The sequence below is a fragment of the Penicillium solitum genome (genome assembly GCF_028829755.1).
Source record: "Penicillium solitum strain IBT 25940 chromosome Unknown utg000005l_segment0_segment0, whole genome shotgun sequence".
NCBI lineage: Eukaryota > Fungi > Ascomycota > Eurotiomycetes > Eurotiales > Aspergillaceae > Penicillium > Penicillium solitum.
In genome coordinates this window covers 3,934,366-3,955,903 of record NW_027072125.1, presented here as the reverse complement: position 1 = coordinate 3,955,903, position 21,538 = coordinate 3,934,366, and the positions used below count along the sequence as shown (strand labels likewise).

General features: G+C 50.1%; 7 protein-coding genes across 7 annotated transcripts; 3 read left to right on the top strand and 4 right to left on the bottom strand.

Moving 5' to 3' along the window:
- Positions 1 to 262: 262 nt before the first annotated feature.
- Positions 263 to 2,225, bottom strand: N7455_009095 (uncharacterized protein; the record flags this gene model as incomplete). Its single annotated transcript, XM_040958747.2, has 2 exons — positions 263 to 1,852; positions 1,959 to 2,225. The coding sequence occupies 2 exons, from the start codon at positions 2,223 to 2,225 to the stop codon at positions 263 to 265; spliced, it is 1,857 nt and encodes a 618-aa protein (XP_040810870.2).
- Positions 2,226 to 5,993: 3,768 nt separating this feature from the next.
- Positions 5,994 to 7,237, top strand: N7455_009094 (uncharacterized protein; the record flags this gene model as incomplete). The annotated part of the gene is made up of 2 exons (XM_040958807.2): positions 5,994 to 6,300; positions 6,389 to 7,237. Exons 1-2 carry the CDS (start codon positions 6,085 to 6,087, stop codon positions 7,235 to 7,237), a joined length of 1,065 nt encoding a protein of 354 aa, XP_040810809.1. The 5' UTR covers positions 5,994 to 6,084.
- Positions 7,238 to 7,535: 298 nt separating this feature from the next.
- Positions 7,536 to 8,532, bottom strand: N7455_009093 (ribulose-phosphate 3-epimerase RPE1; the record flags this gene model as incomplete). The annotated part of the gene is made up of 3 exons (XM_040958701.2): positions 8,256 to 8,532; positions 7,913 to 8,164; positions 7,536 to 7,805 (listed from the first exon to the last, which is right to left on the bottom strand). Exons 1-3 carry the CDS (start codon positions 8,496 to 8,498, stop codon positions 7,536 to 7,538), a joined length of 765 nt encoding a protein of 254 aa, XP_040810856.1. The 5' UTR covers positions 8,499 to 8,532.
- A 3,171-nt stretch (positions 8,533 to 11,703) lies between these two features.
- On the bottom strand, positions 11,704 to 14,763 carry N7455_009092 (uncharacterized protein; the record flags this gene model as incomplete). The annotated part of the gene is made up of 1 exon (XM_040958762.2): positions 11,704 to 14,763. The coding sequence occupies one exon, from the start codon at positions 14,761 to 14,763 to the stop codon at positions 11,704 to 11,706; it is 3,060 nt and encodes a 1,019-aa protein (XP_040810780.2).
- Positions 14,764 to 16,529: 1,766 nt separating this feature from the next.
- On the bottom strand, positions 16,530 to 16,799 carry N7455_009091 (uncharacterized protein; the record flags this gene model as incomplete). Its single annotated transcript, XM_065606080.1, has 1 exon — positions 16,530 to 16,799. One exon carries the CDS (start codon positions 16,797 to 16,799, stop codon positions 16,530 to 16,532), a length of 270 nt encoding a protein of 89 aa, XP_065461029.1.
- A 739-nt stretch (positions 16,800 to 17,538) lies between these two features.
- On the top strand, positions 17,539 to 18,031 carry N7455_009090 (Sm-like protein LSM2; the record flags this gene model as incomplete). The annotated part of the gene is made up of 3 exons (XM_040958814.1): positions 17,539 to 17,552; positions 17,619 to 17,869; positions 18,000 to 18,031. The coding sequence occupies 3 exons, from the start codon at positions 17,539 to 17,541 to the stop codon at positions 18,029 to 18,031; spliced, it is 297 nt and encodes a 98-aa protein (XP_040810740.1).
- Positions 18,032 to 18,730: 699 nt separating this feature from the next.
- On the top strand, positions 18,731 to 21,328 carry N7455_009089 (DNA cross-link repair protein PSO2; the record flags this gene model as incomplete). Its single annotated transcript, XM_040958737.1, has 2 exons — positions 18,731 to 19,663; positions 19,718 to 21,328. The coding sequence occupies 2 exons, from the start codon at positions 18,731 to 18,733 to the stop codon at positions 21,326 to 21,328; spliced, it is 2,544 nt and encodes an 847-aa protein (XP_040810868.1).
- Between the last annotated feature and the right edge of the window lie 210 nt (positions 21,329 to 21,538).

Below are 21,538 nucleotides of genomic sequence, written 5' to 3'. Positions count from 1 at the left end.
AGATTAGTTCGAGCTTCTCCACTGTCAGTACTAGTTCACACGAACTAGTCTCCACCGGACGCCATTATCTCATGTCCAAAAATATAATATATCGCTAAAGAAAATATATCCAAGTCAAAAAAGATCCAATCCCCCACTAACCCGGAGACTGACCATTAACCACATCCCAAAGTACAGTACACGAACCCGATGAAACGGTGCTCTGGCCAAACAGTCGCAAAAGAACACACAACAGACAAAAGACGAAACAGACTACGATCGCTCACTTGACATACGAATCAATATCAGGCGGGCAGGATGACTGCGAACCCGAGAACTGGGAACTGATCGAGTCCTGATTGTCGAGGTCAAGATCAAGGTCCAGCTCAAAATCAAACTCAAACGGCGCATCAGGAAACTCGGGGAATTGGTCAGACTCCTTCAGCAGAGCTGACTGCACAACATAGGGAGGCTGACCCTCCACCAGACGACAAGCAGCAACAGCAAGCTGATACCCAGGATCCCTAGTCGAAACACGACTCGGATTCCGAATCAGAAGCCTCGAGGTTGAGCCACCGCCAGCCGCCTCATCGGTAACTTCCTCAGCGGCAATCATCCAATGTTTCAACACATCCATGCCAGGCTGGTTACCTCCACCCTTCCCACCGCGCTTTTCACTATCTTTCCCACGCCCACCACGGCCCCGCTCACAGGGATTGAAATGCGTGCGACGCAGATGCGCAGCAGCATTATAATTGGCGCCATAGCGCTTCCCATTCCGACAAGCTTTGCAGTTCGCAAGGAAGTACTTGCCAGGTGAGATATCATTGCAGACCCAGACTGTGCGGACACTAGCGTGTACACGCTCGATATGGCGACGTAGCTCGTGCTCGCCGTGGAAGCCATCCGGATGGTCTGTGCAGATGCGGCAGTATGTCTTTGGTCGCGGGGGTCGTCGTATTGAGGCCTTAGGGATAGCGGCGACTTCCTTCGTTGTGCCGTTTACTGAGGAGATGCGGAGCATCCTGTGGGGGTCGATTTGGGACATACTGTTTTCGACGGACTCGACTTTTGGAGCAATCGGGCGCGCGGCCTGGGCGATTTGCTCTTTAGTACGGCGTGCCGCGCGGGAGCGCTGTGTTGCCAGGTTATTGCTGTCGATGGAGTCGATGGGGAGGCGGTTGTGGGGCATTGGGTAGCGGAAGGAGGTGGTTGGGGGAGCGGATGCTGAGAATGACGAGTTGGAGAAGGGAGAACGGTGGGAGAATGGGGAAGAGGATATGGGATCTAGGTCAGGGTACACGGGGGAGAGAAAGGGGTCTTGATATGGCAGGCCGGAGGTAGATGTTGGCACCCACTCTGGCGGGACGGAGCTGGTCGGTTCTTGATAGTTGGGTGGTCCAGTGGAGTCGAAGCGGAACATGTTGATTCCGCCAACTAAGGAGTCGGTGGTCGTACTGCGGGACATCTCCGGCGCAACTGCTGGGGCCTGGTCGATCCAGGGGGACGTCCGGTCAAGATATTGAGGGAGCGATGGTCCGGTTTGTCCATGATTTGCAAGTCCCAAAGTCAAGGCCGAGTCAAAGGGTTGACTAGGAGAAGCGTCCAAATACTTCGCGTACTCGGATGGCGAAAATTCGTCGACATGGTCGAGGCGACGATGGGTCCGTACCGGACCGACGGATTGACGTTTACCTATGACGGGACCAGCTAGCTGGTGCTGGTGGGAGACCGGAATTTGCTGGCTCTGGGAGCGCACCATGGCCGTGTGTCGATAGGAGCCTTGTCCCGAGAAAGCAGCGCCGTTCCGAGATATGTCGGGGGAGGAGGCGTGGGAGATGTCGCGTATTGGGTCGAGTGATAGATCCGGGGTCTGCCAATTGTCAATCCAAGGACGAATGGCGGTTGGGATTAGGAGACGAGAGCTCAGGAGGGGCGGAGCAGATAAGGTTGGAGCAAGTAACCAAGGTCACACGTACGGTGGCTCTCCGTTTTGCCTGAGGAAGACCGGAATCACAATATGGCAACGTCCGTGGTGTCGCATCCCATCGAGTCCGTTTCCCCAGGCTTCCAGCATGCTGCCAGTTGGAATCCCCGTCATTGGAGGCCGGGATGAACTGACTTAGCCTTTCAATCCATAGCTGATTTCGTTCAGATTCCGGGAGGTGGGAGTGTTCAACCAAAAAAGCTTCGTAGTATCCGGAGATGGCACTGGTGAACAGTTCGTCATCCAGATTGACAGTCATTGTCACAATGGCCGGGGAAGTAACTGTCTATCAGTAGTCAAATGGATGGAGAGAGGTGGGTTGTATTTCTGTGAATAGTTAGCGCATGGTTTATGAGAACCGGCGAGAGAAAGACGTACGTAGATTTGGAGCGCAATAGAAAAATAAAAAAATTAAATTGAAGCTGATGGCAGGTGGAACAGCAGATCTTATCAATGCAATCAAGATGGAGAAGATCTGCGTTGAGATAAATGTACTTTGTATAGTAAAGGATCGGGGAAGAAAACGATTAGACAATAGTATCGCGAGTTGGGAGATGAAATAGATGCAGATTGGGCAGACGAGTAGATAAAAGAGAAGGAACAAAAGTTCAGATCGACCATGAAGGACACTCCCCACAATGAGATACGAGGATTGGCACTTAGTAGGAGAGACACAACTTGAACAATACTCCAAGAAACATGGAAGTCGATCATCGGTCTGGACTCCAAGATGTTTGGGTAGTGATGTATTTCCTCATTTCGCTATTTTCTCTCCTATTTCTTCCATTCTATGGCCTGAAACTTTATCCGTGTCGAGGTCAGCCATCAGCAAGCCATCTCCAAGCCCTCTCCCCCCAAAGCCATACCCCCGGGTGACAAAACCGACTACTCCTAGAAGCGGAATCCTGCTGTGTGAGAAACTGCAGACGGCCGAGAAAAAAAGAATTAAAAAGTGAGGCAGCGAACCGGATCAGCCCGAGAGTGACCCGAGCCAGCAAATGCGTCCTTGCTTACGAAAAGGTGACCCGATACATGTCGACCCTGGGGTACATGGCACAATACATAAACAAGTCACTTTTCCCTCAGCATGCGCCTACAGCGGGAGCCCGAAAGAAACCGCAAAATCAACCCATTTTTCCGTCTAGCACAGCCATACCCCGAGACCCTCCCTAGGGCCCTAGGGGATCCATTTACTACGGTCGGACCAAGATCGCTCGGGCGACAGACTGCCACGTCGTCTGGTGTGGCAGCCGGGGGCATCCTGCAGACGATGTTTGGCTCCCCAGTTCAGCGCCCAATGCCCAACCAGAGATGTCAAACAATAATAGCGCAGTTATTAATGAAGTAATATCGAAATGCCCGAGGAAATAGAGTGAGTCGTACAAGAACGGTTCAATTCACGTGTTACCGTGGGTCACTCCCGCCGCAGTCCCACGGTTCCCCCCCTTTATGCTTGTGGCTGTTCAGGGATAGCCTATAAAACCAGTTTGCTCTTGTTTGCTCTTGTTTGTTCAAGGTCCTCGGAGAGTTATTTTCGGCTTACGGGGGACTCAACGTGCCCAATAATGGTCTCTTTTAACTGAGGGTCTGCGACACACTAGTGATGGATCATCCACTCCACGTGATGGGCTGTACGGACACTACATTTGGGAGAAACGAGGGTTTACTGGTGCGATACTAGTACGGAGGCTCCACGGTTTTTGGTGGATCAGTCTCCTGATCGGATAATGGGTGGACATTTATGGTTCCATTATGATAATGGTCCTGGGCGTTGGCAACTACTGACATTAGATTCCTCAGACTGAGCGGTAATCTCGGGACCATAAGAAAGAGACAAAAGTACGGAGTACCGCAACCACGTTGTAAGTAGAGGTGATCTATCACGTCAATCTCTGTTTCAGGATAAGATTTCATGAGTGAACACATAGTATGGGGTAGTCAGTGGGGATCGTCGGGCTGGGCATACTCACACCTAACGGGGGGAATCCGTCACTGTAGTTGGCAATTTCGATGTACGACGTATCATTCTTCCCGTCCCGAGACAAGCGGAATAATGTCTCCCGTCGAATAGGCGAATTTCAGCTCGGTGATCTATCGCCTACAGGGTCCTCCCAACATTCAACACGAATTTCGCTCTCACCGTTAATTCACACCCTCATCCCCTGACCTATTTTGGCAGACTTCATCATCTATGGGGAAATGGAGATACAGAATACGGAGTCCCTGTGTCGATCCAGTGCATCATCCATGTCAAAAGCTCGTCTAGGACTGCAGGCGTCACGTAGCCCAGGCGCTGATATGTCTGCCCCTGCATTAATGCTCAGAGCTCTGAGCTGATACCTGCAGTTAGAAGTTGTCTTGAATAGGATAGGTCACATGTGAGACTTGCAAACCTCCAATATGAAGCCACCTTTAAGCCACCTTGGATGATAGGCTATAAATCCCTGGAGGGTGTGTGCACAGGCAGAAGTCATTCCGATGCATGGCACTGAAACCGGAAACATATATTGCTTGAATATGAGTATGCTTCTCATGCCCAAACCTCAGCTGACGGTGTTGACTCCCCGAGCTCACAAGCATATTGGGCTGGGGATAGAGCCGTTTGAGATTCTGTATCTTCTACGCCCGTGCCTTTTCGGTTCGTATACTTCTGCAATACCTCGCAACCACATGCCAACCCTCCCCGGGATTTAAACGCATGCAAATGCAGCCTACTTCCCTATGCTGATCGCGTGACATAGGACAGCTTAGCCAATTTGCCGACAAGCGATAGAAGAAGTGAGCTGGTTCCAATGGAAATAGATCCCAGACGCCGATTCAGTCGAGCTGCAGTGTTTCATGACTCGTAGAAAGCATGTCAGCACAGATCAAGATGCCATGCAAGTTCTATGGCCCAGTTTCCAAGCAGGCTGAATGTTTGAGTCAGTAGGTTAATTTTCTTTGTCTGCTTGCATGATTGGTTTGGTTTTTTATGTATGCAACTGCGCCTCCAGTCTAGGACGCGTCCTTTGAGGCTCTTTAGACCTTCGTCTAGAAGGCCGTGGATATATATTCCTGCTATAAGATAGGGACACCTAGTGTTCGTTTTACTTGACGCCTGTTTGTATCCAGCCGGCACGAGGGTCTATTATAGGCGCATACTATATCTTGTGCGCGTGTAATATCACACTACACTGCGATCCAGCTCGGAAAAGAGAGCCCTTGTCATTACACAAACAAGACACAAAGTACATCCGGTTGTTGGGTACCCTCGGGCAGTGAATAGATTCTTCTTGCTATACTGTTCGAGATAGGCTCGTTATATATCGGTAATTATTTTCCCAAAATGATGTTCCAGTCCAAAACGTTATCAATAGCACTCCCATGATTGGATTACTGGATCTATAAGGACCTCGTGAACCACCATATATATAATAGCCAATAGTGAAAGTGACCGAAGTACTACAAGTGCCCAAAGGCTGTTTCTAGTTGGAGTTCGAAAATCTACTTATTACCCAACGTTTCATAAGTGCCTATACATAGTGCGTAGACATCATGCACTCAGAGCTTAGTCGAGATAATGATGCTTGATAGTGAACATGTGACAGTTATAGCTATCCGTGGCGTATGTTCTTTGGGAATGTCGGGTCATACGTTCACTATATAGTATATAGTACCTAGATCAATAGGCACAGTTTCAGACTGAAACTGAACAAGATGAAATTCACCAGAATATTCCAGGTTATGTGCAACTCTGGATCTGACGTCAAGTTGCCACACTGGGGCCCATTTTCCAGGGCAGATAGCCGTTGGACACATGGAACGGCTCGTATTGTGGGGAGAAGCTACTTGAATGATAGGAATTAGTATACATCATAGACCAAGTATGGGACATAATGATGCTATATAAAAGGAGAGAATCTTGCCGTGAAATCGATAAAGCATCCCACTGCACGTGATACCCAAGCCACGTCATAATAAATCCTCCAGGGGGGAAACAATTTATTTTTCTCCTATAGATGTTCAATCAAAGAAGACGAGACTAACCCCTGAATGAATTGAAACTTCCTCCCAACGACTCTTTCCCTCATCCTTAACCCCCATTAATTCCATCTTGAACACCACACCGCCACACCACCATGCCGGACTCAACCCTCTACCTCTACACTTCCCTGACCGCGGGGTCATCGCACATCATCACCGCGACCTCCCGAATTGAGACAATCCTGAAAGCGAACAAATTGCCCTTCCGCGCCATTGATGTTGCCACCGATGAAGCTGCCCGGAAGCTCTGGGGCCGACGCTCCAAGGGCAAGAAGCTTCCAGGGCTGGTGAAGTACGGCGATATTGTGGGAGTATGTGACCGGCCCCTTGCATGGATGCCAGAATCCAACGCAGCTCTGTTATACCCGGATCACAGTGCTAACCCCACCCGACTTGTAGGATCTAGAAGAAGTCGAAGAATGGAACGAGTTCGGCGAATTACGTATGGTAGTAAACAGCGTGCAGGACCTAGGGGGGATGCCCGCCACCAGTTATCCTGCCCCAGCAGCGACCGAGACCAAAGCCCAGCCGACACCCGCCACCCCGAAACCCTCCACGATCAAGATCCAATCCCCTCCCGTTACCAAACCCGAAGACAAGAAGGATGATACGGCCGTTCTGGCGCTGCGCCAGGCCAGCTCGGAGGCTGCCACCAAGGCCAAGGCCAAGACAGGTGATAAGAAAGAGCCGAAAGAACAGGCTGCAGAGGTACCTGTTGCCAGCCGTGCGCAGCGCGGTTCAGTGGCACCCGAATTGCCCGATACCGCTCCCGAATCACCAAAGTCTACGAAACGCCCGACCCTAGTTCCTGAACAAGCGGCCGTATCATCGGCAAACTTCCACGCGGATAATGCAGAGGTGCTCGGATTGGTTGGACACCATCGCTCGTCCAGGATGTCTACGCTCGAGAACGCGGATCAAGACAAGGCGGTGCATGAGATCAGACAGTCCATTTCTGCAGAGCCCACGGGCAACCTTGATGCCTTGCGCAAAGAGGCCGCAGAGAAGGCGAAGTCCGAGCCGATTGAGGAGGCGCCGAGTCCGATCGTTGAGGTGGCCGTGGAGAATAAGGAAGAGCTTATGGAACCCAATGAGCCCAAGGGCAATGCTATCGCTGAAATGATTGCGACGGCTGTTGCGCCTCAAGCATCCAAGCCGGAGCTTAAGAAGGAGGAGGACAAGAAGACGGAAGATGTGAAGGATGATACCAGGGCAGAGCTGGCTCCCACAAACAAGTCCGCGGAGTAGGCAACTACGAGGATTTGGGGAAGTTGCTGTTCACGAATTCGATGATTATGACATCTGTACATCAAGAATGCCTGACAAGGTTACAATCGATTTTTTCGTACATTCAGTATGAAAATGTAAATAACTTCGAAAGCGTGGACAGTTGACTTCCACATGTAAAATGCCATTCATAACTCGTGATTAGGAATGTATAATATATAAAAAAAAAAAAAATTGAAAGCGAACACCTCTTGAAATGAGGCCAAAGATAAAAAAAAAACACCCAAAACCCCTTTTGTGCTATATACCCATTTAATCTCTACAGCTCCGCGCCGCGACGCTTCTGGACAGCCTGACGCAGCTTCGCGATGACGTCGGCGGGGTCTTGTGCGCCGAAGACCGCTGAGCCCGCAACGATCACATTGGCGCCTGCATCAGCAGCCTGTTCAATTGTACCGAGACCGAGACCACCATCAACTTCAATGTTCAGATCGGGGTAGCGTGCGCGCAGGGCGGCGACCTTGGGAAGCTCAGAGGCCATGAATTTCTGACCTCCAAAGCCGGGGTGCACGGTCATGACGAGAACCATCTGGGAAACGCAGTTAGTACGATTGCAATTGGGAATGAACCGGTATGCAAGAAACGGAAATATAGTCACAAAGGACCTGAAACAAAAGAAAGAAAGGAGAGACTCACGTCTGGTCGTTCGGCGGGGTCATCGCTCTCAATAATATCCCACAACACATCGACGGGGGTATCGGGCTTAATGGCGATACCCGCCTGCATACCCTCCTCGTGGATATAACGAATCAATTGCTTGGGGCTAGTGCGAGCGGTAGTTTCTTTATCGGTAGGATCGGTCGCGGCGACAGAGGAAACAGCCGCCTCATAGTGGAAGCAGTAAAGATCGCAACCGGCCTTCTTAAACTCTCCGACCCATTTATGCGGCTATAATGCAGCGAAGTATGGTCAGCGAGAAGAGCTCATGACGTCCCGGAATGACGTGGGTAATATGGGGGAGGAAAGTCTATTAACTCACCTCCATGATCATCATGTGGCAATCGAAAGTGCCACGACCGCAGGGTTCGGAGGGACGGTCGACGCAGCCGCGAATTTGAGATACGACGGGGCAGCCGATGGTCATGTTTGGCACGAAGTGACCGTCCATAATGTCGACGTGTAGCCAGTCGGCACCCTGCTCCATCTTCTTGGAGCAGTCATGGCCCAGATTCGCGAAGTTCGCGCTGAGAATGGAGGGGGCGATGATAGCTGGAGGGGCCATGATGTATGTATGTATGGGGAGAGGGAGTGGAGGGGAGTAATTGGGGAGAAGCTGGAGGGGTGGAGGGGTTATAAAAGAAAAAAAAAAAAAAGAAAAATAGTTATCTGAAGCTCTCCGCTGTTTACATCAGTGGCGAAGAGTGGATATGTTCGGGTTCACCGTAAATCCAGAAATATACTTGGGACTACTGTTTTTATTCTTTTCTTCTTTCAAGTCCAGAACAGCCTCCTTTCGAAGGTAATGTCATGATGCAACTGATAAGGGTTCTCACTCTCACGTGTCTCTCTGGATCTACGATCTTGACTTCTTAGTATTCTCCTTCAAAGGTGTTCAATCTCATTCTCAGTGACGATCCTAGCTTAGGATTGAAAAATGGAGGATCGGCATATTCAAGACCTTGCATTCTGGATAACCTATTTAGGTGATGCCGGAAGCGAAAAAAAAAAAATCTTCAGTCTGCTGACCTTGATAGACAGGGGTTTACTAGGATTATCCGATCTAAGATCAAATAGGCATCGCCTGGAATCTGCGTCGAAGCTGCGGAAGTCAGGGCTGCAGCCAATCAGGAATGTATTCTTCGTATAGGTTTACCTTTCAACATTCCAAGATTGGAATCCCCGTCTTAGCTATTCCGGTGCAGTCTTGCATGGATTTGACCCGGGGGACTGCTGGTTGTACCACGTTATATATGTCTTACTAGTGGTTTGATCATCGATCGTCTGACTGTACTCCGTATGTACAACGTATTATAGCTACATATGTAATCTCCCCTTCGCCGATCGTCTTACAACACATCCCTCGGACTCGAAGATCGGGTACAAATACTCCAATCCAGTTGCAACCCGGTATCTCAATAGCCGTTAGGATAGCCGCTTCGATGCCCAAAGAGATATGTCGTGCTTAGAAAGTGGGCCATCGTCTGTGCTGGTAGCGGGGCACACTGCTCCGGAGTATCGTCGACATTTTGTATACGGAGTAGACTCCCAACATTTTTACGCTAATATCTTAGCAATAGGCTTGGATTATAACGCCGATGGAATTCTTTAGTTTAAGGCTAGTTCTCAAATGTCGATTTTTGCTTTGGATAAATGGTAGTGATGTATATAATAGCTGGAGTAGCCATAGTGGGGTCGACCGAAGGACATGACTCGCCGTCATTCAATCTGCGAATCCCATCAACACGGATTAGATATCCGCAAGATGGACCCAAAGTACTTTGCATGTATCGATGTAGACTCCCAGAAAAATTTGGTCATGCCGCTTGAAATGACCACCGTCTCATCATTGACTCGACATGCATTCTACGTCTTCGTTCCAATTGAGATGCGGGAGAATCGCCGTTGTTTCCAGGCTTTACCGGAAACGGCCCGTCTCTAGTCTTATTCTATGCTTTGCGGTGATCTACTTCGAATCATCCTCTAACTGCATTGCGGAAGGGAAAAGACTAAAAAGACTGGCTCAAATAACAAAAGGATTCCTGCTACTACTAAGAGGATGGTGCCTGCGATTTGAGTCCAGGCTTCATTGTTTGCTCAGTATACTGGGAACTATACATCGTTTAATTCTTTTCCTTTACTCGTATCGGATCGGTAAGTTCTCGATCCAACCAAGCTAAGTTTCTCGAGGAGACACCCGTTTCACAGCTTTCACGGACTTGCGTGTAACAATTTCATGTTCGCTTGTAGGGATAACCTTAACGAGGCCCATCCCTCCCATTGAAACCAGTAGGAGTTTCTCACGAGACTGCTATAAGCACGAGTAAACCACGTGTCTTTGAGGCAAGTCAGAAATGAGCGAGGTGGCAGGATCGGACACTGTCGATGACCGACTCCCAGTATTCTGTGTTCGGTAACTGTAGGTCCTCATAACTGGGCGCCCGTTGAAACAAGATTTTAGGTCCGTAAGGGGGATATCATTGCATGGTTCGTAATCACATGAAACCCTGCGTCGTATGTTAAGGCGTTCCGGACTGCGTTAATTTCTTCGTCCATTCGAATCGCGTGGTTTGCTCGAGCGGCAAGGGTTTGGTTTCAGGTTTGGGCTCGTCTGTGATGAATGGGGATGGATGGGCCCGTTGGCTATTATGTATCGTGCCACTTGGTTTGGGGACCACGGCTCGGAGGACCACTCTTCACACCACCACTGGCAGAAGACATACCAGATCATCGGGCGGATTATAAGTGAGGTATTGGTCGGTGGTGCTCGGGATACAGAAAGTATATAGGCTGGCCAGCCAGACATGTCGTCTTGACAGGCCCTTTCGTGACTTTCACTCGACCACCGCCTATGGAAGGAACATATTGAGACGTTTCCGAAAACTGAGTTCATTTCAACTCAAAGTCGTGCATGCCAGGGTCATTGAGGCGAGCTGAGATAGCACGGAGCCAAGGCATTTAACGAAGACATTCAATCTTCTCCAACCCTGGCTTGGCGTCATCTGGGTTCTGCTAGTACGCTCGTAACCAGCAGTCGGCGGGGGGTTGAGGGGCAAGTCCTATTCTTGGGATAACTGCTCCATGAGTACCACTTGAGGATGATTCAACGGTGCTTGGCGGTGCCATGAATTCCGCCAATACCGACTTAATCGATTTGAACTGTGACACCAAGGCACTGATGGTCCCATACTCGACCCCGAAGACTCGAGGGATCCTCATTTCCATTATTCGGCTGCGTGTTTCAATATCCATCACTTGAATCGGACATTGGTTTCGATATCCATCACTTGAATCGTACATTGGGGGTGCTGATCTGATGGCTAGTATCAACCTCATTGATTTGAGGTCCGAGAAGAGATGGGTCAACCGATAGTACCGGGGGAAGTCAAATGTCGGTAGAGTGGAGATAAATGGGGACAAAGTCCCTGAGGACTTGGTTGTCGTGTGGAACCAGGTGGATTGGGAGTGAATGGAAGAAATCAACTCGAGGTAAAGTGGAGACGAGCGAGAGAAAAAGGTAGATAGAGTAAAATTTAGAAACTCTGGGGATGTTAACTATGGAGATAGCCCTGGGAGGGGGACCTTCCTAGGAAGTTGGGGTAGAGTGGTTGAAGGAAAGAAGGAGTTGTTTATGTTTGATATCTGATATTTGATATTGGATATTGGACTGGAATTTAGCGAAGTCAAACATCTCAGGCATAAACCATTGATTACATTAATTGCGAGCCACCAGGGCCAAGGCTAAATACATAAATAATAGACCAGTGTCTCTAGATAGACCCAACCTTAGCAAAAGAGACAGAACTCTTCTGCTTTGGCTTCATAGCCCATCCAGAGAGGCAGGTCCAGCCCGCGCCACTCTTCCTCCCCTCATCAAACAACGCACCAAGACCCTCAAGCAACATAGATCGCTCGCGACCCATCTCCACTCGCAATTTCAGTAACCACTGTTCCCACATCCACCCCCCAATCAATCCAGTCATACTGGCAATATCCGCAGTGCTACCAATCGGCCCCTGCACCGCCTCGTAATCTTCAATATGGCTCTGCACACGTGGTGCAGGAGTCTCGCGCAGCGGCTCCTGCTCGACGGGCTCGGTACCCATCGGGAGGAACATCCACGCGCGCTGCGTGTCGACGAATCCGGTGTTACGAAGACGACCGACGAAGCTCTTGGATGCTAGTGGGTCGTACCCGCGGTTGCGCAGGTTGAAGGCGAACTCCACTGACGTTGCGCTGGCGTACGGCCCGGCCTGCGAGATCTCGGCGTCAAGAACTTGGAACTCGAGGTAGCCGCCTGGCTTGAGGCATCGCATGCATTCCTTCAGAACGAGGTCGTACTCGTCGCGATCCTTACCTACGGGACATTCAGTCTTGAGCAGTGCGTGCAAGGAGCGCGCGGAGATGACGTCGAACTGGTTGTTGCCAAAGGGCAGCTCCCAGAGGTTGGCCACGGTTACCTGGCGGTGGTTGGGAGGACCCTTGATGGCATTGTTTACGGCCTGGTTCTTGGAGGAAACAGTATAGACCTTGACGTTTGGGAACTCGTGCGCGGCTTGCCACGCCCAGTCGCAGGAGGAGTGACCACCAAGATCCAGGATGCGGAGGCTGCGCTTGCGTGGTCCCTGCGTGGACTTGGGCTTAGATGGGGCTCGTGCAAGAATGCGCCGGGCAGGACTGGTGAGCAGATTGCCGCCGTTGAGAGACCGAAGAGCATCCATGGCCCACATGGATTGGGACAGCTGGGCAAGAACCAGCTGTTCCTTCTCCACCTTGTCAAATTGGGCCTTCTCGGCCAGCTCAGTGGTAATCACCGAGTTGCGGGGTGTCTTGGCGAAAGGACCCCTGTATGCAGGGCGCTCAGGGCGAACAAGCTCATACTTGCCCAGCAAGCAGTTGATGTGAAGGTCGTTCATGGCGAGCCGCATGGATTGCACGGCATCGAAGCGCATGTTGCGGTGCATGAACCCGTCGGCCTTGGTTGACCGTTCCCGAATAGACTGGAAGCCCTGCCAGTAAATTGAATCCTTGCTAGAAAGGACCGGGGGCTGAGGACTGGGGGACTCGGGGACGCCTTCGACGAACCGCACCATCTTCTTGGAAGAATCTGCTGTGGTGTCTTTGACTTCAGCCTCGACCTCATCACACTCGTCGAATGATTCGACAGGCTCAATATCATTCACGGGATTTGTCTCATTAAGAGCAGAGAGGTAAGATGCTTGGGCAGACAGCCAGATACTGGTACGATCGTGGCTTGCAACTGCACGCTCCTGCAACTCTTGGTCATAGCACTCATCATATTCATATCCGTTCCCAGAACGGGGGATCTCCTGAACCTGAACTGCGTCAAACGCAGCACTCATGGGGCTATCCTGGTAGATAGACCGACGAGTAGGTGTGTCACAGGGAAGTCGAACAGCAGTAAGCGGAGCCTCCTCATCACGAACCGCTGTGACTGGATCTTCGTCAACAGGGCGCTCAGGCCACTCCACTACCTGCTCCACAATCTCTCCTTCATCCCGACGCCAAGGGAGGTTGTAAAACCCCTCTGCAGCCGCCGATGACGGTTGGTAATTGGTGTTGGGGATTGACCACGTGTGGCGCGCCCGGGGCGCCAAAGAGGCAAAGAAGCCACCAGGAGATGGAATGCTCAGGTCACTGAAACTATATCCAGACAGCTCAGATGCGGGGGTGACCCCGTCAGCACTCCTCGGGCGGGTAGGAGGCGCCTGGAGTTGCCACATCTCACCCTTATCCTCCGAGGTCTCGGACCACGAGTCGGGTGTCTCATCCAAGTGAATGTGGTGTAGCATTGCCAGCGCCGGGTTAGGCAGAAAGTCTCGTTGATCAATAGGCTGTGGAGCATCGTATAAGTCATCATATTCGTGAATGGGCTCATTATTCAAATGAAAGGATGGCGACGGTGATGGCGAGAGCGGGGGTGAATATGCCTGGGCAGCGGTGGGAATCCGGGGGAAATTTCCCAGCACATGGCGCCAGTCCTCGTGTGGGTTCTCAATAGTAATGGGCACAGTCTGAATATCTGAATTGGCATCCGCATTGTCTAAGTCGCTTTCGCTTCCGTCCATATCTCGACGAACATGTATATCATGTGCATCCCAGTTAGTGTCCGGCAGAGATTGGGAGTCTGGTGTAGCCAGTGCACTGATGATTGATTCTTGGTCCGAAGTCATACTACCATCTAGTGAAGGCGGGGCATATGATGCAGGTACAGAACGACTGAGCATCGACAGCGCTGCTGGCGAGACTGGGATCTTGGATGGAGGCGTCGGCGGCACTGGAGATCCCTTGAGGGACCCGTTAATTGACGGCCACAATGTAGAAGCGGGAATCTCCAGTGTCAGAGAGCTTAGAGGGCGCTTCCGACTGCCAGTTGAGGTCACCGAGTTTCGAGTGATTGGTGTAATTAAGCTCGATGGCCGCGTATCGGGGGAAAAGCATGAATCGCTAATTTCGGTCCCATTGTCATCACTGTCATCATCTGTAGCATCATACATGTCGTCGTATCCTCGGAGGTCTTGCATCTGAGACTGCCATTCTGTATCTGAGCATGATGAGGTAGTCCCAGCTGAGAGGGGCGACATTAGGCGGGCGAGCCGGGCGTGTGTTGGTACCGCGAACCCGCTGGTCTGCAACTTCAACTTGGGACTTATAGCTGCCGGTGTAAGTCTGGAAGGGGCTGAGCCTTTGGGACTTGTTTGAGCGAAATGAGATTCGCGCGTATCCTCCATTATAGTATTAAGCACCGTCCCCCGGGCCTGCCGAAGGGGCGGAAATCGTACAGTCGAGACGCGGAGTGTGTCGGTCATCTTGAAGACCTGATCAAACTGTTGGATGTTGGTTTTGCGTGACTCGCTCACGGAAATATCTATGGGTATCTCGACTCGTAGGAAATGGCGACACCGATCAACGGGTCTGTGAAGTGAACGATAGAATGCAAGATAACAAGATAACAATAAGAAATAAAAACAGATGCAAAAGCTACCAGAGCTATAGGCACCGAGCATAAGAGAATGAAGTCAACGAAACGAAGAACGCTAGCCTTCACAGAAGTTGTGGCAGTTGGGAAGGGTTTATAGTCAATTGGGCGCTTTCCACCAGCCACGGGGTACGTGCAGTGACCAGCCGATCGCTCTTCAGAAAGAGTCACTCGTTACATAGACTAATGCAGCATTGGGCACAATCCATCCAATAACCCTGGTCTGGAGGGTAGTGGACATTGATATCATTGGCCGTCAGGCAATGGGCGCGTCGCGCTGGGCAGGGGGTTCACCCGTGAGCACAGAGCCAAGACCATTTTTTGAGCAATCATCGAGTAAACGAGAACCAAAAATGTGAGAATGAACGAATGAGGTTTGTAGATAGTGTGATGAACCGCCCGGGGGGTGGGATGAGAGTGAGATGCAGTGTGAAGAGGCTGATGATTGGTCGAGTGTAGGCGCCGGGCTACTATCTTTAGCCAAATTTGTGACCTTCGGAGGTGGATGGAACATTAATTATGCACCTTTCCAGCACCTAAACAGGCCCAAACAGGCAGGAAATCAACATAATTAATGTCGTATGATAGAAAAGTCGGTAAGATAAAGTGACGATCATCGGGCAGAGAAGGGAAAAAAATGAGGGCAAAGAGGGGAAATGGTTGCCAAGTCCAACATAGTTAGTACTCCGTACATGTAGTATACTATACTACTGCACGCTAGAGAAGTACAAGGTCTCTTAGCAAGGAATAATAATAGAAATTATGTGCTAATTGACCTCATTGTCACACTTTCCCCTCTCTTCTTAGTATCGGTGACCATGTACTACTAACATCTACACTCCTTGCTTACACCGATGTGACCCTAAAGGCGCGTAGAGTCCCGGAGTCCAGTTCAACACATACAAATCATACAATCTTGCTCATGTTGGTTTGAACCACTTTCATATACTTTCCTCTCTTACCAGTGTATACTTTTTTCAGAAATTGGCGCTACTGTAGGATTTGAGAAGTCATCACTCAACGCCATGGGAACCCAACATCATGATGTGTGCAGATGGCAATTATTAATATATAACTCTATGGATATTCCTATTAAATTACAATTTGGGTAAAAAGTACCTTTGTTCTGAAGTAAAAAAAACTCCGCCCACAACTAGTCTAGAGTTACGCCGGACTTAGGACATTGCAATATATCTGGCACTCTATCAGAATCATGCGCATGTAGCTAATGCAGGATGGATGGTTTCGGCCACCCTCCGAGATTAGGAGTGACTTTACATACATTGTGTAAAGTATGTAGGTTCGGCAATTACGTTTCAGACTAAGGGCACAATATGCATTGTGCTGAAGCATAAATCATCCGTATAAACCAAGCTGACTTCCGACTACTAGTAAACAGGGGTTCCCTACCGACGGATGTTGTAGAACGATGATTATTTCAAGGTTGTGTCAGCTTGTACGACCAATCTATAACGTCTTGAAGTGTCTCGAAGCAAAACCTGCAAATCCCTCACGCTAATTATATTTTCTATGGTCCAACGAGTCATAGGAAACACATTGTGGCTCCAACATAACCATTTATCGCAGACCTTGGTATTACAACACATCACCAACCAAGATAACATCCTTAGATGCCCTGAGACAGATTTCCTCGTTGAAATCGATGACCCGCGCATCTGGGGTAAGAATTTTATAAGTGCACACGAACCCTAGGAGGACGATGCCCGAGATCTTGACATTGGGCGCCGAAGTCCAGATACCCGCCATGCCCTTTTCGCATGTCTTGTAATCGATCGCATTTGGATCGTTCTGATCCATCCCGAAGTTCCCATTGTCCAGGGTCAAGTTCGTGATGTTGATATCCATCTTGTGATGCCTGTCGAAATCAAAGCCTGAATAAGGCCTTAATGGAACCAGTGTTGTCGGACAAGATAGGGTGGACCGCTTTCTATTCGGTTCCTTCCTCGATCCTCCAGTATGCATAAATCTCGGGGCTGCCAGTGGGGTTGGACTGACAACGGTCATGTACATGAAATCATGCAGATTGATTGAAGTTTGACATAGAACTTGGATTTTCCATAGTTGTGCTGCTGTTTTGGAAGTTGCCAAATACCGCTGCTCCGTGCCTGAATCTTGCTGCAAATCTCGTTAGGTTTGGTGTCATATCGAAGTGTGAATATTTAAGGTCATTGTAGGACTAGATGGACGTGATAGGGCTTGAGGCTTGTTCAACGGGAAAATGGGTTAAAACATGTTTGGAAGGCTGTGGAGCGGATGCAGGTGTGCATAGTCTGTTCAACAGTTTCTGATGTATGGTTATCCACAAGCAAATACGCCCAAGCGTTGAGTTCTTGGAAGTCATCGGCTGCTTGTATGGGGTCGTACACGTGACCACCTCCGACGGCTTCTCTTTTGCACCTTGTCTTACCAACTCTCGAGCGCTGTCGACATTCCTATCTCTAAATATCGTGATACTCATTAATTAAAACCCTTCATATCCAACCTGCAGTATTGTCAGGCATCGGCAGAATACAAATCACCGCTCCGGCCCAGCGCACGTCTTCTCATCCGAGCACCCCTCCAAGCTTTCTTATCCACCGCAACCATGCTTTTCTTCAGGTATGCTATGGCACGAAGCGCAAACTCATTCCGCAAAGATGAATACTAATAGATGCTTCATTACAGCTTCTTCAAGACTCTGACCAACCAGACGGTCACCATTGAGCTCAAGAATGACATCCGCATTCGTGGGATCCTGAAATCTGTCGACCAGTACCTAAACATCAAGCTTGACGATATCGAAGTATTGGATCTGGCCAAGTACCCTCACCTGTCTTCGGTGAAGAACATGTTCATCCGAGGCAGTGTGGTACGTTACGTGATGTTGCCTCGGTCGGAGGTTGACGTGGGTTTGTTGGAGGATGCCACACGGCGAGGTGAGTTGCGCTTCGTTCCCCGAGCTGAGTTCTTGATATCAGTCTATGTTCTCGCCTCTCTTAAAACATTTGCGGAGGTTGCGACCGGAATTGCGATTCGAATCAATACTAATATAGACTCATCATACAGAGGCTGCCAACCAGGCTGGCAAAGCTCGCTAAACGACCACGGCCTCAACTTTACGACAAATCACGCATCGCGCTCTTCAATACCGTTGTTCCCACCGGGTGATATCCAGCAAAGAACATGACTATATGGCCAAAAGTATGGGGTTTCAGGTGGCTTCCCAACATTGAGATGACCCAATTGATGGCAGGGGAGACGGGTTCATGCAACGAAGGATGTTCGAAACTCCCATACCACTCGAGTGCACCCAAGATACCAAACGGACCTTGGATCGCCACTCTTGAATCCTGCTAATAAGCCGCAAAAGCAATTTCGTCGGAGATTACCCGCCTCTAGCTCACGCTGGCACCTGGTCTGCGTTGTTCATGATACCTCGTTAGACATTTTTTTTTGCAATAATGAACAGCAACTTTTTTTTTTGGTCATTTGACTATATCACAATACTCTAAACAGACCAAAATCAAAATGTAGCCCCAGCTGGAGCCGAGTAATACCGACCACGTGACCGCGTGTCGCGATCCTGTTTCTTCGCGCCTCTTGACCCAACTAATCCTGGACATTTTCACTGGCGACTGTGCACAAATTATGGACATATTGTACATCTAACCAGACTGTTTGCGTTTAATCCGACCTAAAACTACCTTGTAACAGCTGCGAACTCTGTTATACCCTCGTCACGACTCGATTATCGGAAACGGTGCAACGGACTCCCACCCCTCTGTGACCGAGCCACAATGGCCGGATCCTACGCGAAGAAGGGGATTACGCCATCCAAGGGATCTTCTGGGGCAAGACAATCCTCAATAAAGCGCAATTCGAGCATCCTGAGTTTCTTTCAGAAGACCGACACGCCACCGGGTGCCACTTCTCGCCAGGCTCGAATCACCCAATTTGCAACGGCGACCTCACGTTCACCGAGCAGCGGCCGGGGGACCCAGACTTTCCAAAGGGGCAACAGTTCAAGAAATGATCCTGCTGGTGGACTTTTCTTGGAAGATAAAAAGGGACTCGCAAAGATTGAACGAGCGACGGCGACGAGTGAAAGAGAGCGATCGCTGACGCCTGATTTTTGGGGCAACGATGATGAGTTCTCGAAACCGGATGCCAAACGATACAATGAGAGCGATACAGCGGTCAAGCGTCGGAAGGTCGACTCACCGGGCAGTCCGGTCAACGAAACACAACAACCAGACACCGAATCGAAGACTGAAAAAGTACCCACACCCGCACCAGCACCTACAAAGACTCAGAAAAGGAGCGGACCATTTATCGATGAGTCCGATAGCGAGGATGATATGGAAGCATATCGGGAGCTTAATGAAACCACACCCGCTGCCCGGGATATGACGAACGAGACATTGCAAATGGATAAAATAGTGGCTACAGAACGCACTTCCGAATCTGCACCCCCGCCACTGGTAAGAGCCGCCACGAATAATGCCGATAATGATGAATACGCGAATTTTGACGATATAGAAGATGAAGACGAGCTTATAGGGGAAGAGTTTCGAAATCGGCCTTGGGAAGGCGAGGAACAAGAGCATCAGATCGACCTTGAGGTAGATCCCGACAAAGACTTAAACGATTGTTCTGGTGTAGAAGATATTGAGGGGGGAGTGAGCACATGCCCTATCTGCCAAATGGTGTTGAAGGACCTCAATGAGACGGTAAGTGCTTATTACTCCCTTTCGGGTGTATTGAAATGCTGATTCCCGGCATAGGCAATTGCGATCCATGTCAACGACTGTCTCGATGTCGATGGAAAAACCAACCCTATACCGGCCACACCCGCTCCTAAGCTCATGGTGAAGCCGACTCCCAAGCCAGCCACCATCGATAAGGGGCTGACGCGTGCGGAGCGCGCTGCCATTGCTCGGCCTGCGCAAGGGGATCCCTACTCACAGAACAAACCCATTGGAGGTTCCGCATTCTCCAAGATGATGGCTGGAAATGCAGAAGATACTGCTTGGGCTACTGCAGCCACAAACGAGGTTTCTTCTCGCGGCAAACAAGCCTACCAACGGACTTGTCCATTTTACAAAATTCTTCCGGGGTTCTCCATATGCGTCGATGCCTTCCGATACGGGGCTGTCGAAGGGTGTAACGCCTACTTTCTCAGTCACTTTCACAGTGATCATTATATAGGGCTTAGCAAGTCCTGGTGCCATGGGCCCATTTACTGCAGTCGACCAACTGCCAATCTTGTCCGCCAGCAGCTTCGCGTTGATCCCAAGTGGGTAGTTGACCTCGAGTTTGAATCAACCACTGAAGTACCGGAGACGGGAGGGGTGCGGGTCACCATGATACACGCAAATCATTGCCCCGGTAGTTCACTTTTTCTTTTCGAAAAGAGTTCCGGGAATGGACCCAATGCCAATAACCAACGGGTGTTGCATTGTGGTGACTTTCGTGCGTCTCCCGCCCAGGTGCAACATCCGCTTCTACGCCCTAATGTGATCAACCCGGTCACTGGTAAGCCGAGACAGCAACATATTGACAAATGTTATCTCGACACCACATACCTGAGCCCAAAATATGGATTTCCCGCCCAGGAGGATGTGATCACAGCGTGTTCGGAGCTATGTGTGCGCCTGAACGAAGAAGCTGGCGTCGGACCTGATGCGGGGAAGAAAGGTGCAGGTGGTTTGATGGGCAAATTTATCTCCGCCGCCACGGGGAGCAACAGAGTACAAGACAAAACCTCGAATACCGGAGGCCGACTGCTGGTAGTGATTGGCACCTACAGTATTGGCAAAGAACGGATATGTATGGGGATCGCCCGAGCACTTGGATCAAAAATCTTCGCGACTCCACCGAAACAACGAATTTGTGCCTGCTTGGAAGACCCCGAGCTCTCCGCGATGCTAACCAGCAATCCACACGAAGCGCAAGTACATATGCAAACTCTCTTTGAGATCCGCGCCGACACCCTGGCAGACTACCTTGATGGCCTCAAACCGCACTTCTCCCGAGTCGTCGGTTTTCGCCCGACCGGCTGGACCTATCGCCCACCAGCCGGGCGACTGGTACACAATCCACCAGTCTCCACTGTTCTGCACGGCGAACACTGGAAGTCACCATTCACTAGCCAAGACCTCACACCGCAGCGCGGCAGCACACGGGAAAGTGCCTGCTTTGGTGTGCCGTACAGCGAACACAGTTCATTCCGCGAATTGACCATGTTCTGTTGCGCTTTGCGGATCGGGCGGGTCATCCCGACGGTGAATGTTGGGAGCCAGAAGAGTCGAGACCAGATGAAGGTTTGGATGGAGCGGTGGGATGCGGAAAAGAAGAAGAATGGGTTGTTTCCTGTCACTAGCGATCGGTGGTGATCAACGGGTTGCATATACGGAGTACGATGTATGGATATTATGATTCTACCGACTATACAACATGTTTATCGCATTGAAATTTACATAACGCAATGATTTGTGTTTTTAATTTTGGATTCGCACGGCTGGTGTTCTTCTCGCTCTCGTTCTGATCCTCTTTCTTGCGTTTTTAGTGGTTTCAAGACTCGGTCGAGTACTCCACCTGGGCAC